This window comes from Marmota monax, unplaced genomic scaffold (assembly GCF_021218885.2).
Source record: "Marmota monax isolate L192 unplaced genomic scaffold, Marmota_monax_Labrador192_F-V1.1 WCK01_AAM20220418_F8-fsc00031, whole genome shotgun sequence".
NCBI classification, from domain to species: domain Eukaryota; kingdom Metazoa; phylum Chordata; class Mammalia; order Rodentia; family Sciuridae; genus Marmota; species Marmota monax.
The window spans coordinates 15,190,984-15,203,724 of record NW_026695197.1 but is presented as its reverse complement, the minus strand read 5'-3'; the positions used below and the strand labels follow the sequence as shown (position 1 = coordinate 15,203,724).

At 44.4% G+C, this 12,741-nt stretch overlaps 1 protein-coding gene across 3 annotated transcripts in view; it reads right to left on the bottom strand.

Moving 5' to 3' along the window:
• The window catches only part of Setbp1 (SET binding protein 1), a 353,550-nt gene that overhangs the window by 95,656 nt on the left and 245,153 nt on the right, over positions 1–12,741 (bottom strand). For all 3 annotated transcript variants that reach the window (XM_046428350.2, XM_046428353.2, XM_046428352.2), the window contains exon 4: positions 6,093–9,552. In XM_046428350.2, the coding sequence (XP_046284306.1) occupies positions 6,093–9,552 (3,460 nt within the window). The remainder of the gene's footprint in view (positions 1–6,092; positions 9,553–12,741) is intronic.

The window sequence follows — 12,741 nt, the reverse complement described above, 5'->3', positions numbered from 1 at the left end:
CATGTTAAATGGAAGTCATGTCTGTGGGGATTATAACCTCTCTGTACCCGCACCTGAATCTACATCATTCCCTAATCCCACAAAGGCATAAATAAAAATTTCTAACAGGACAGGAGGACATTTGCCAACTGTGGGAAGATAAATGACCCAGAGGCTTCATGCTTCAAAGGTGCAACTGCTTGATTTCTGATGTCAATGTTGCAAAAAAGATGCTGTGAGTCTAGGTTGTTTTTTTAATCTTCCTTGCCAGAAAGTTATGGGTTACAACATTTAATTTGATTAATTCTTGGTTTCCAAAAGGAAACCTTAGGAGGCTCAATAAAATAAGTATGTGCAATTGTTAAGACAGGAAAGGAAAAAAAATGACTTCCATCGGAGGCCATGAAGATCGTTTCCAGTCCCTAACATGGTTCCCCTGAGGTAGCCTGGAAACCGGATTATTGTCAAAGAGATGCTTACCTTTTACAACTGCTCACAGCAAAAAGAAAACATATAGCTTAACATCTCTCCCATGACTCACCTTTCTGTTCTTTTCTTTTATTCTCCTTCTTTCTTCCCCATTCTCCCTGATGGTAAGCTTCCCAGTCTCAGCCTTTCGACCAATTAGATACGTCACTTTGAATGAGTCACTTGACCTTCTTAAGCCTCAGTATGCTCATCAGCAAAATGAGGTGTTTATCTACATTATTAACATTCTTTCAATTCTGAGTCTAAATATGAGTGCAAGTGCGCTCTGTCTACCGCCACGCAATGCCTCTAACCTGTTTATTTCTGAGATGGTGAGTGTGGTTTCAGCATGCACGAGGAGCTGGCTAATTTGTTGGCAGGAGGTAGGCATGAGGACCCCCATCTTCCCAAAAGGTGATATAAAATTCCTAAAAGTGACTGGAGTCAAAGACCAATGGGATGAGTCCTATGAATTGAAACGTGGTCCACAGGATTCTAATCCTTCATTGAACATCAATTTATTTTTGGTCAATGTGTCCAATAACTTGGGCATTTTCTTCCTAATTGTCTATTCTGAGTGTGTTTGTGTGTGTTTTCAGATTTAAATTCCATTGCAATAAATTGAAGACTTTTAGAATCCTAGATTATCAGGTCTGGTCAGAAACTTTACTGTTACAGTCCCAATTGGGATATTGAGGAGAGTCATTTTTTTTTTTTTAAAGAGGTTTTTCACCCTGTTAGGGTGGAAGACAAGATTTGCACAGGTACCCATAATCCCACCTGAGCTGCAGCAGCCATTACTTAATTAATCTTTCATCTCCTCCTGCAGACTTTATCTTGGATGACGGTTACACAGACTACACTTCATGAGCTTTGCATTTATTATTTTTGTCTTCTGGTTTTAACTTTCTCCTCCCAAGAGTCCTCTTCTTCCTTTTATTCCATTTTTAGAAAACTTCCCTGGTATGCTTCTTCTGTATAGGTTTCATGACATTTCTTCCGTGTGGCTAATTCCCTTCTGTGGACGGCTGCTTGGAGGAGGTTTTTGTATTACTTTGGCTTGGACATCCTTTTTCTGTTGCAGAGTGACAGCAGATGCTGCCTCCAAAATCCCCCACAGTGCTGATAAGAGGAGCTGGCAAAGGGCAAGACAGAAGCCCCAAGAAGAGGTGGAGCAGGCCAGGCTCAGGGGATCCCCGCTACCTACATGGCAGGATTCTGATATCTGCGAGGTGAGCTCAGGATTAATTCTCAGCATCCATTCATCATGAGGCAAGTACTTGACATTTGGGAAGTAGGGATGGCTTCCTTGCCTAACAATGGCATTGAGCTAAGAGGTAACACATGCAAATTTATTGTCTCTCTGTTTTCCCATTATCTGATAGGAGCCTGAACAGCAGTAGTTGTGCTGTCTCAGTACCTGGCATAATAAGGTCAAAATATGCAAAGACTGTTTCCAAGTAGCCTGAACAGAAGAGCATCACTCATACTGGAGACTTCTTTATTACCTGTGGGAACTTAGCTTAGAGGGAACATGACATCATTCTGACCATGTGCTGTTAACTCTGGACAGGTTTGCTTTTCTGGGGATCTGCTGCATTGTGAGAGACAGCAATGCCTGGTGACAGAGAGGCTTGAATGAGGCTGATGAGGCTTCTTCCAATGATGAGATGGTGCCATCTCACTTTTTATCCATTGTTTTGGCCCCAAACAAGTATTTTTTTTTTAATAAATGGAGATTTAGCAGATGGTATGCATTTATAAAATGGGTTAAAGAGCCCCTGTCTTCTAAAACAAAGAAGCAGAAGGAACAAAATATGGAGAAAATGGTCAGGAGTCTGTACAACTTGTAAGCTCTAGGTGTGTTGTAACAAAGACAATGCAGTCATCTGCTGGGTCAGGGGACAGAGAATGAAGGATTTTCCAAGCAGGGAAGAGGAAATGGAGTGTGCAACTGCTGCCACTGCTAAATGGGGTCTCTAATTCCTCTCCCTAGAATGGTAATGACACACATCTGTATGGTGCCTTTCATCAGCTCTGATCTCGGGGAGCACTCAGAGCTCCCTCTCTACTCAGCTCCTAAACATGCCCATCAAGAGGCTAAGGGATGACATCGATATTTGTGCCGTTTCTATTTTAGAGGAGAAGAGCTCACATGCAATAGGACATTCAGATGCTGGGGAAATGAATTCAGAAGGGAGAAGGAAAAAGTGGCCACTGCTTATTTCCAATCATGACCCTTAGTATCATTGAGCTGATCCACCACCTCTACTCATATCGTCTCTGAAGAGCCCATCATGCCTCCAGTAGCCTTGGCCTCTTCTCCTCAGCTTCCCTCTTTTCATACTGCTTTCCTCTCGGGAGCATATCACAAACAAATTTTGAAGGTGAATGTGCTCCAGAAAGTTGTGACAAACTGACATTGGGGTCCAAGTGCTGCTAAAGACATTTTCCCCTGATGCTTTGGGATGTCAGAAATAGAGGGGACATTTGGGGTATAGGAATGAAGAAGACAAGGCTTAGAAGGGAGAGGAATGGTGGGGAATCTGGTCTGACCCAGTAAGATGGTCGACAACATGAGCAGGGCCATCAGACATAAGTTATACAGACATGGAAGCAACCAACAATTGTGATTCATTAAGATGTTGCAGAAAAGTGAACCATCTAACACAAAGATTGGCTCAAAGACATGGTAAAGATAACTCAGAGAACTAGATTTCAGCAGAGAGGTTGAAAGCCCAGTCTGGAGATGTTTCTAGGCTGGTATTTAGAAAGGGTTAGGACATAAGGATTCTTCCTTCCTTGGCTGAGGAATGAATAAAAGCATGCCTCGTTCCCTTACTTCCTCCATTTTGCAAGTATCCTATGATGTTGTTGCCAGCTCCTTTGGTTAAGGCACATTATCAGAAGATGAATGGGATTCTGCAGTGGTGACACAGAGGAGCACTAGGCTGGGTACCAGGACCTGTGTTCTAGACTTGTTCTTAACCAACTGGGTGACATGTGGTTGAACTTCAAGGCACAGGGTAAAGCCCTGGACTTGCTTAGAATCAATACGTACAGCTTTATGAACCTGGGAAGGCGACTTTATCTATTTGGACCTAAGTCTTGATATGCAACAATGTAATAAAAGTACAAGTTGAGCATCCATAGTCTGAACATCTAGACTGTGAAATGCTCCAAAATCCAAAACTCTGAAGTGATTTTCCAAAATACATGAAAATTCCATACCACAAATAAACTGTGTTTTCTGGGCAAAATTATTGCAAATACCATATGAAATTATCATTAGGCTATGTGTATAAGGGGATAGAAAACAGAAATGATTTTCATGTTTAGACTTGGGCCTCACCCTCAGGATATCTCATTATGTACTGACTAACATCTCCAAAAAACCAAACCAAAACAAAACCCCACATAGAAAACACTTCTGGTCCTAAGCATTGTGGATATGAGATACTGAACCTGTATTTGTAAGGAGCACAGGAAAATTGTGAGGAAGATAGGTATGTGAAAAGGCTTCAAGGACTAAAATGCACTATACAGAGAGGTCTATTTGTATCCCTTGAGTTGCATACACATGGTAAGAGAGTACCCTGAGGAAATGGAACCATGCCTGAGGCCACACAGGGAGTTCATAATAGAACTGGGCTTACTATCCATTTTTTAGAATCCAGATTTCTTTCATGACATTGTCCTGGTGCCTGTTTCTTTCCGTCTTATGGCTGGCGGAAGATCAAATGAGACAACAGGAGAGGAGGTAGGGAGAATTCTGAATAAGTCACAAGCCAACACAAGGGAAGCAGTACAATTAGAGTACGGGTTCCCTTGGAGATACTCTCAGTGATGTGATGAGATGAACCCCAGCTGGAGAACTTTTGAAGTCAACCAGCATCCAGCAAAATTGTCTGGTCATGGGAAAACTCTAGAAAGACTGCTGGGAAACTTAATGTGCAAAAACAGCTGGGTTTGTCCTCTGAGGTTTGCTTCGTGGGTCTATAAAGTTGGAATTCTTGTCTGTAGATTCTTAGCAATGATCGATCACCATTATTTTCTAGCTAAATAATTCCCAGAATATACAAATATAAGAACATTCTCTGTCCCTGATTAGCTTACATCCTGTGAATCATCATACTGAAAGGGATCAACAGTATCTCTCATGTGCAAGCTTAACCTAGTGCCCCCTGCTCAGGTGGGCTTAATCTGGGTTCTGAACAAAACCAAGCCCTTTCAGCAATGTCTGTCAATGAGAAATGGCAGAACCAGATCCACCTTTGGGCATGCACAAAGGGTGGGCCATTTATCACCTTCAGCCAATGCAGAAGGCATGACTGCTAATTGGTCTCTTCATTAACCAAGGATAACATCTACCATCACAACAACTCACAAGCTAGCAGCAATTTGGGGCAATATTTAAGTGGTTTCTAACTCATAATCATATTTCTTCCTGAAATCTGCTGGCCTAGAAAATATCTTTCATTCCTCATAAATAGACTGCTCTCACCTTTAGTAATTATGGACTCCCCAGGGAAGAGAAAGAATGAGTGAGGGGTATGCATCATACACAGAGGTGAGACACTATATCTAAACCTTAATCACGGATGATTAGTTCTTTAAAACCAGTCTTATACTACTTGGGGCAAAAGAAACATAAAATATTCTTTTAGCTTCTGCAACCCACAGGAAAGAAATTTCCACTGTATTCCTAGTAAATATCTCTCTGTTATTCTATAAGAGTCTTATCATGTATGTGACATATGGACAGGGATGCTGAAATACTTTTGCCAAAGTATGAAGCTCTCTGGCAGGGAAGGAACTGTGTCAGTGGAGAGGTTAGCAAAGAAACCCTGCCTGCAACTGACAAGAGTGGAGTCTTTCTAGCAGCAATGACACTCCAGTTTGAGGTCAATGAACAAAATCCCAATTCAGTGGTAAGGTTGTGTTGGGGGGTGGTCAAGGCAGAAAGCACCTTTCAGCCAGACCCCTTTCCCTTAGTGCAGGAAAATGGCAAGTGTCTGAATGTAGCCAAGTGTCATTCTGGGGGGTCTGCTGAGGGCAGTTTTGTGAATGCCCGTGGATCAAGAAAAGACAATATGGCCTGAGGCTGAAACTCCCTGATCAGTTAGACTTCAGGATACACTAGGGGCAACTTCCATTGACTTTGCAGGAGATGTCACACTTTGGATGTGTGACTTCTAGAGATAGAATGCCACAAAACTAAGATGTTCATTTCCATCCAGCCTTGGTATTCTTGGAATCTTGTTGGTATATCTAATGAGTTTTGGAGGCTTTATATAATTAGCCTCCCAAACTAGCCATCAGATCAGGACCTAAGAAGCTAAAAACAGCACCTTTAATGAAAAGCATAAATGCAATAGGTATGCCTGTAGCTCAGGCAGCTAGTGAGGGTGGCCTCAGGGTCCACAGTTTCCCAGGCAATGGCTCCAGGACAGAGGAAAGACAGTGAAAACCAAGTAAACAGTGCTTGAAATGCACAAGCTCAACTGTGTGAGGACATTCATTGTCATTTAGTTCCCACCTCTTTGCAAATTAGTGAACCCAACTTGCCAAAGATGGTGTCCAAAGTCCCAAGCCCAGCAATCAACATCTAGGGAGTACCAGGCTGAAGAGAAATTTAGCCTTACCTGGAGACATGGAGGAGTCGTAGGAACTTCTCTCCTTGCGGTTCATCTTGAAGGCCTGGATGTCCTTTTCCCTGTACGTCCCAAAGCCTTCAAAGCTCCTCCTTTTACTCCCACTCATGTCACTGTCCCACTTGTCATTCGAAGGGGTCATGTCACTGAACACGTCCAGGCTCTCTGATCTTGTGCTGCTGCCATCCCCGCTGCTGCCAGAGTACCTTTTAGCGCACGAGTCCACAGACTCGATGCTCAAGTCGCTTTTGTCCTTGGCCTGCGTCCAATGCTGGGCATCAGAAAGCGACAGGTTAGACAGGGTGTCCACCTCAAAGCTGTTCTTGGAGGCTTTGTGGCCGGCTTCGCTGTGCTGATGCTTCTGTTTCTCCTTATGCTTGCTCTTCTCACTCACCAGCGGGAGCTCTTTGTCTGCGCTGCTCAGCCGCTCACTCAGGAGGTGGCTGGAGAAGCCTGTGGCTTTGCCTGTGAAGAGACCACTCAGGTTGTCGTGGGTCCCCAGGAGCCGGTCTTCCTTGTGCTTATGCTTGTGTTTGTGTTTCCTCTTGTGGAGCCGACCGCTGGACAGAGTGGCGCTGCCCACCTTGGGAGGGTTCAGGGATGGCTGGATGTCACCGAGGCCCATGCCAACGGGTCCCTGCAGGTGTACTCCATGCTTTGCTTTATGCTTAGCTGCCCCAGACATCTTTACGTGGGAGCTTGTGTGGAACTGAGGTGGTGGCACTGTTGGCCTTATGAACGGGGAGGCTGCTCCCAGCGTGTGCGATAGGTACAGCGGAGCTGGGTACTGACCGTAGTAACCAAGGTTCATCATAGGCATTGATGTGTAAGGCAATCCATAGGGTGCATAGTAACTTCCACTGGGAATAGGGTAGCTGAACCCTTGTAAAAAAGGCACCTTTGTCATGGTGTCATTGGTTTTTGCAGGCCTACCACGCTTCTTCTTTGACTTCAAGTCTGAAGTCCTACGAAGATAGAGCAACGGGTCATATTGGATATATGGCACCGGGTAATAGTGATCAAAATTAATCCGAAAAATGCTGGGGTATGGATTCTCGTGGTAAAAGGTGTAACTCCGGTGGGAGATCCTGAACACTTGGAATTTGGTGATGAGCTCTTCCAGCTCGGCCAGAAACTGGAGATCGTCACGGTTTTGCAGGCTTTTCCGTTTCCTCTTGTGCTTTGGCTTCTTGAGGCTTTCGTGGGCCAGGAAGGTGTCCACGATGAGATGCTTCTGCCGGTGGCCATGCCGGTTCTTTGTGCTGGTGTCGGACGGGATGGCCTCCGGGTTATCCAGGGAGCAGAAATCAAAAGAGTACCTCCGTCGGGATTCTGAACTCTTCTCCGCTTGGTCAGATGTGCTGTTGTTGTCCGTCCCGATGCCACTGTCGCTTGGGATCGTCTCCTCGCTGTGGGACTCACTCACGGGGGACAGCGTTATTTCCTTCAGTGAGCCGATCTCACAGAGGTGTGAAGGGGAGTTGGCCATCAGCCTGGGTGGGGACAGCTTCCAGGTTCCACTGTGGATTCCCTTTTGGGTTTTGGTTGGAAGAGCACTGATGGGTTGGAGATTTGGCATAGTTTTCAACTCTGAAAAACTGGTTTCAGTGCTGGCGGGGCTCAGGTTGCCATTGGACCCACCTAACTGGGTTGAAAGTGGGTGCATAGCTGCTGGTGAAGATGCCACGAGGGACTGAAAGTTGGAAGGCACGGCTGGAACGTCCGGCTGGCTAGAAACAGGCCTGGGGTGTTTGATGGCTGTTTTGGGTTCTTCGGATGGGGGCGGCAGCTCCGTCCTTGGCTTTCTGCCCCTCTTCTTGCCGATGTAGATGGTTCCCCTCTTGCTGACATTAATCTGCTTGCCCAGTTTGCTTTCGATGGCTGCTGCCCCAGGGCTGGTCTCTGGGGGAGCTTTGGCCTTCAGAGCCATGCTGCTGGAACAGGACAAGATCTGGTTCAAGATGTTCTTCCTCTTGAGCGTCTTCATCTTGTTGATAGTTTTGATGGTCTTCTTATCCAACACACCGAGCTTTCCAACCTTTTTGTGAAACTTCATCTCACTCATGGGTTTGTCCTCTCCCGGGACTAGCTGGGCCAACTTAGCTAAATTGCGTCGTCTCTTTCTTTTCTTGGTGCCAGGAAACTCTCTGCTGATGGGACTGACTGGGCTGGTGGAAGTGCCCTCGTGAATCGTCTCCACCGTGAGCAAAGGCTGCTTCTTTGGTCGACCCCGCTTCTTTTTGACTGGAGTAATCACAGTCAGACTGTCCGTGTTGGTGTAGAGAGGGCTGGACGGGGTGATGGGATAAGCAGAGGGGGGTTCTACCATCAGTTTATCAGAGGTGGCCATGACTGCCTCTCGCAGCATGCTGGTGGGTTTTGGCTTGCTGCAGGTCCACCTCCGTTTTGCAGCAAATTTTGGATGCTGGATATCTGGCAACTTTCTTGATGGAGAGTGATCGGTGCACATTGGGGGCGCCATGATCATGGGTGGTTTCCGCTGCTTAGACATACCTCCTGGGACAATTTTCTCAGTATTTCCACCAGTCTCGAGGCCAACTGAGGGGGACTCATTCTCTATCAGTTTACTCAACTTTGGGACACGGGGGTCTTTCTTATTTCCCTCTGAGTTGGAAAGTATCCTGTTAACCACTTCACTACTCATAGCAATTCCAGAAGCCAGTGTTTTCTCTGGGATGATCTTTTCTACCACTGCTTTAATGGACTGTCTCTTTTTCCTCTTATGGCTGGTTGGATCTAGAGAGGGTGCCTTGATAGGGATAGTAATCCGGACATGACTGGAGTCATTTTCAGGATTACTGATGGAGCCCACGTTCTGCCTGGCTGGTGATGCCTCTTGGCCATTCTCTGCAGAGTAGCCCTCCCTTTTCCCTTCTGTGTTCTCAAATACTTTCTGGGCACTCTTGACCCAATCCAGGTCTGGGTTTGGTATGGTTTGACTTATCACATCTTTTTTACTGGACTTTTTCTTGCTGCCTATTGTAGGTGGTTCTGGGGGCTCCTTTGTACCTCCTCCATCTTGATCCCCCAAGGACTGGAGCCCAGTGCACTCGGCAGAGCTGCTAGGAGGGGTCGGCGAGCTGTGGTTGCTTGGAGATGGAACCACACCTCCCAAGAGCAGATCTTTGCTATTGTTGGACAACTGACTCCACGTGCTCCCTGCACTGCCTTTCTTACCCTGGGCCTTTGCAAAGGAAGCCACGGGTTCAAGAGCTGAGATCTTGCTGGTGCTTGCAGTTTCTCTGCCAGAGTCTGGACTGATGAAGCAATTCTGAGCGGCAGGTCCGCTGTCAGAGTTGGTGGACCAGTCCATGTGGTTCTGGCTGCTGCTTTTTTGCTGGTGCTTTGGTTTTAAGGTGTCACCGGTGAAGTCCTGCGGGAGGCCTGGGTCATAATGGAGACTTGAGTGCTTCTGGGGCCTCTCGTAAGCCTGAGGGTGGGAAAATTGGAGAGAGAAAAAGAGAAACAAAGATGAGCATGTTAGGACTACTTAAAAGTTAATATCAGGCCAGGGGTGGCAGCGCATGCCTATAATCCCATGACTTGGTAGGCTGAGGCAGAAAGATTGCAAGTTCAAGGTCAGCCTCAGAAACTTAGCAAGGCCCTAAGCAACTTAGAGAGACCCTGTTTCAAAATATAAACATAAATAGGGGTGGGGATATGGCTTAATGGCCAAGCACCCCTGGATTCAACTCCTGGTACCCCCGCCCCCCAAATAATAATAATGTCAAAAGGCTTAATTATTTGAAAGTTGGAAACAAATGACTACATTAGCAGCCACCTTTAATTCCAGAATGTTTTACAGAGGTTTTCTCAACTGTAGTGGTAAAGATATATTGCACTATTTTCGAAAATTAATAAGAATACTTTATTGGCTACTTTTCCCCTCTAAATAGAAGGGAACCTTGGTTTAATGCAATCTGACAATAAAAACAGGTAAGAGAGAAGAGGGACGGAACTATAGTCTCTGCTCTGGTCACAGTACTTTACAATGAGGAAGTTGAAACTGGAAGAACTGAGAGTCCTTCCCACAGTGGCAGAGCCAGGGCAAGAGTCTGAACTTTCCTCGTTTGCAAGGTTCTTTTGACAAACAACACAGGCTGCCTCTTAGTCCAGCTCCTGCTTCTCCTCTCATGCGTGGCTTTCCTAGCTTCCCTCTCTCTGTTTCATTTCTGGTACTTTACCTTAGAGTTCAACCTCTCTGTACTCAATCAAATAAGAAGGAGCTCATAAGATACCACTCCAAGAAGTAAAAACAGCACAAGGAACTAAGTAAGGGTCAAGGTTTGGAGAATAAATGGAAGAAGAAAAAAAACCATGAAAGAACTGTCCTGAGCCTTCAAATCTTCCTGGACTCTACGCTTTTTGCTGCGATTGGGAGTTTACGTGCTAAGGGATCCACAAGCAGCCATTAGGCATTTGTTGCTCTTTGCAGAAACTCTTGGAAAGTCTCATAAGTTACCTTGAGTTTCCTGGACAGATGTACCAGGAAAATAATCATTGTCACTCCAGATCACTCCTTTGAATGTTGGCAGCTGTGTTTTCCCTACACCAAAGCTGACTGAATGTCTCCAACATTCCCCCTGGGACTGACTCCTCAGATCGGAATGGCAGGCCTTGAGACTCCAGGCACAGAATGATCAGGATGTATAAAATCACAAAGGGAATGGGAAGTGAACACAGCGTTTTGAGATGTTAAAGCTACTTTTAGTATAGACAGGCTCTTAGTTTCCCAGGCACGCTACTGCTACAAAGAAGTGTTCTTTAGGTTATCTGAGCCTGATATGTCCATGGAGTAGTAAGCTCACTGGATGCATTAGATTAAGACTTGTTACCGAATGGAAAATATAAGTAAATTGAAGAAAAGTTAGGATAGTATCTCCACTGAGAAGTGTATGATGATTGGTGTATATATTTAGAAAATTCAAACCTGTAATATCTATCAGGGTGTCTGTTTATTTATGTATCTGCCTGCTTATCTATCTAGCTATCAATCATTCTATCTGTATGTGCCAATGATGCTGCAGAACTTAGGATTTGTTAGAGAACACGTCTCATAGTTTCAATTAAGGACCAAAACACAGAAGAAAGAAGTAAGGGTAAAATTCAATGTCCTAAAGCAACTAGAATTCCTTCACACTAACTCTTAGGTTTCCCAAAGGTCTTTTTTTTCTACCCTAATTTTGTGATGTCCTGTTTACATTTATGTCACTGCACTGTATTTTGAAAGTATGAGATAGTCTTTCCAAGCTAAGTCTATAAATGCCCAGAAGAGAATTAAGAAAGAGAATTTTGTTTATTTTTTCCTTCACCTTGCAATTTACAGTAGAAACACCACCATCATTAAAATATAGAGGATTAATCCTGCCACTTGAGAGTTTTTACTAGGTATCACTGCTGTGAGCCTAGGCTGCTATTCCAATTTCTGGAAAAATATAGAGACCCTATTTACAGCATAAAATATCAAATGCTACTTACTTATCTTTTATGAATCAGGCTTTGCTAATTTACCCTTCGTGCAATGGGCTTTAGCTGGCACTGTGTGCTCACTCACAGGCCCATGGCCCTGGAGGAGGGCTTCCAGATGGCATTTCCTGCTCCTTAGGATGATGAAGTAGGTATCCCTCATACTGAGGCATTTCTGAGGGTTGGAATGGGGAGGATTAAAAATTACAGTGAAACAAAAGGTGTGTAATGTTCTGCAACTGGGCAAAACAGCACTTGTGGTGCCCCCTTTCCTCCAGCTCTGGCTCCTCCACTTCTCTAGCTCTAGATGCTGAAGACCACAGACGGGCTTCATGATGAAGTGAGGAATGGAATCTCGGTCCCTGACCCCCACTGCTTTTCCCTTTGGTCCATCTCCTGGTTGATGGCACCTCACAGAGTTCCTGTTTCATTTTTGCTTCATGCTCTGTTCTCAGCTCAATCCCAGGGAAGCCCTTTTTCTTACAGAAATTCCTTGTTAAAGTTTTCCTGAAGCCAAGTATTTTGTCTTTGTTTGCTCATCATAGTGTTAATTTTATGTATAATTGTATGCCAACTGAATTAAATTCCTGCCTCATTTTCTAGCTTGTAACATTGTCACCGAGGTACCAAACACAGGTCTTGGGACATTCCAGAGATGCAAGGTTGGTTCAACATATGAAAATCAAGAAATATAATTCATCCCATCAATAGACTTAAAGATAAGAATAATATATCAAATGATGCAGAGAAAGATTTGACAAAATATACCACCCTTTCATGTTCAAAACACTAAGAAAACTAGGGATTGTAGGAACACACTTCAACATTGTAAATGCTATCTATGCTAACCTAAGGCCAACATCATTCTAAATGGCAAAAAATTGGAAGCATTCCCTCTAAAAACTAGAACAAGACAGGGATGCCCTCTTTTACCACTTCTATTCAACAGAGTCCTTGAAACTCTAGCCAGAGCAATTAGAGAGATGAAAGAAATTAAAGGAATATGGATAGGAAAAGAAGAACTCAAACTATCATTGTTTGCTGATGACATGATGCTATACTCAGAGGATCCAAAAAACTCCACCAGAAAACTTCTAGAATTAATATATGAATTCAGAAAAATATGAGGATATAAAATCAATTGCCATATATC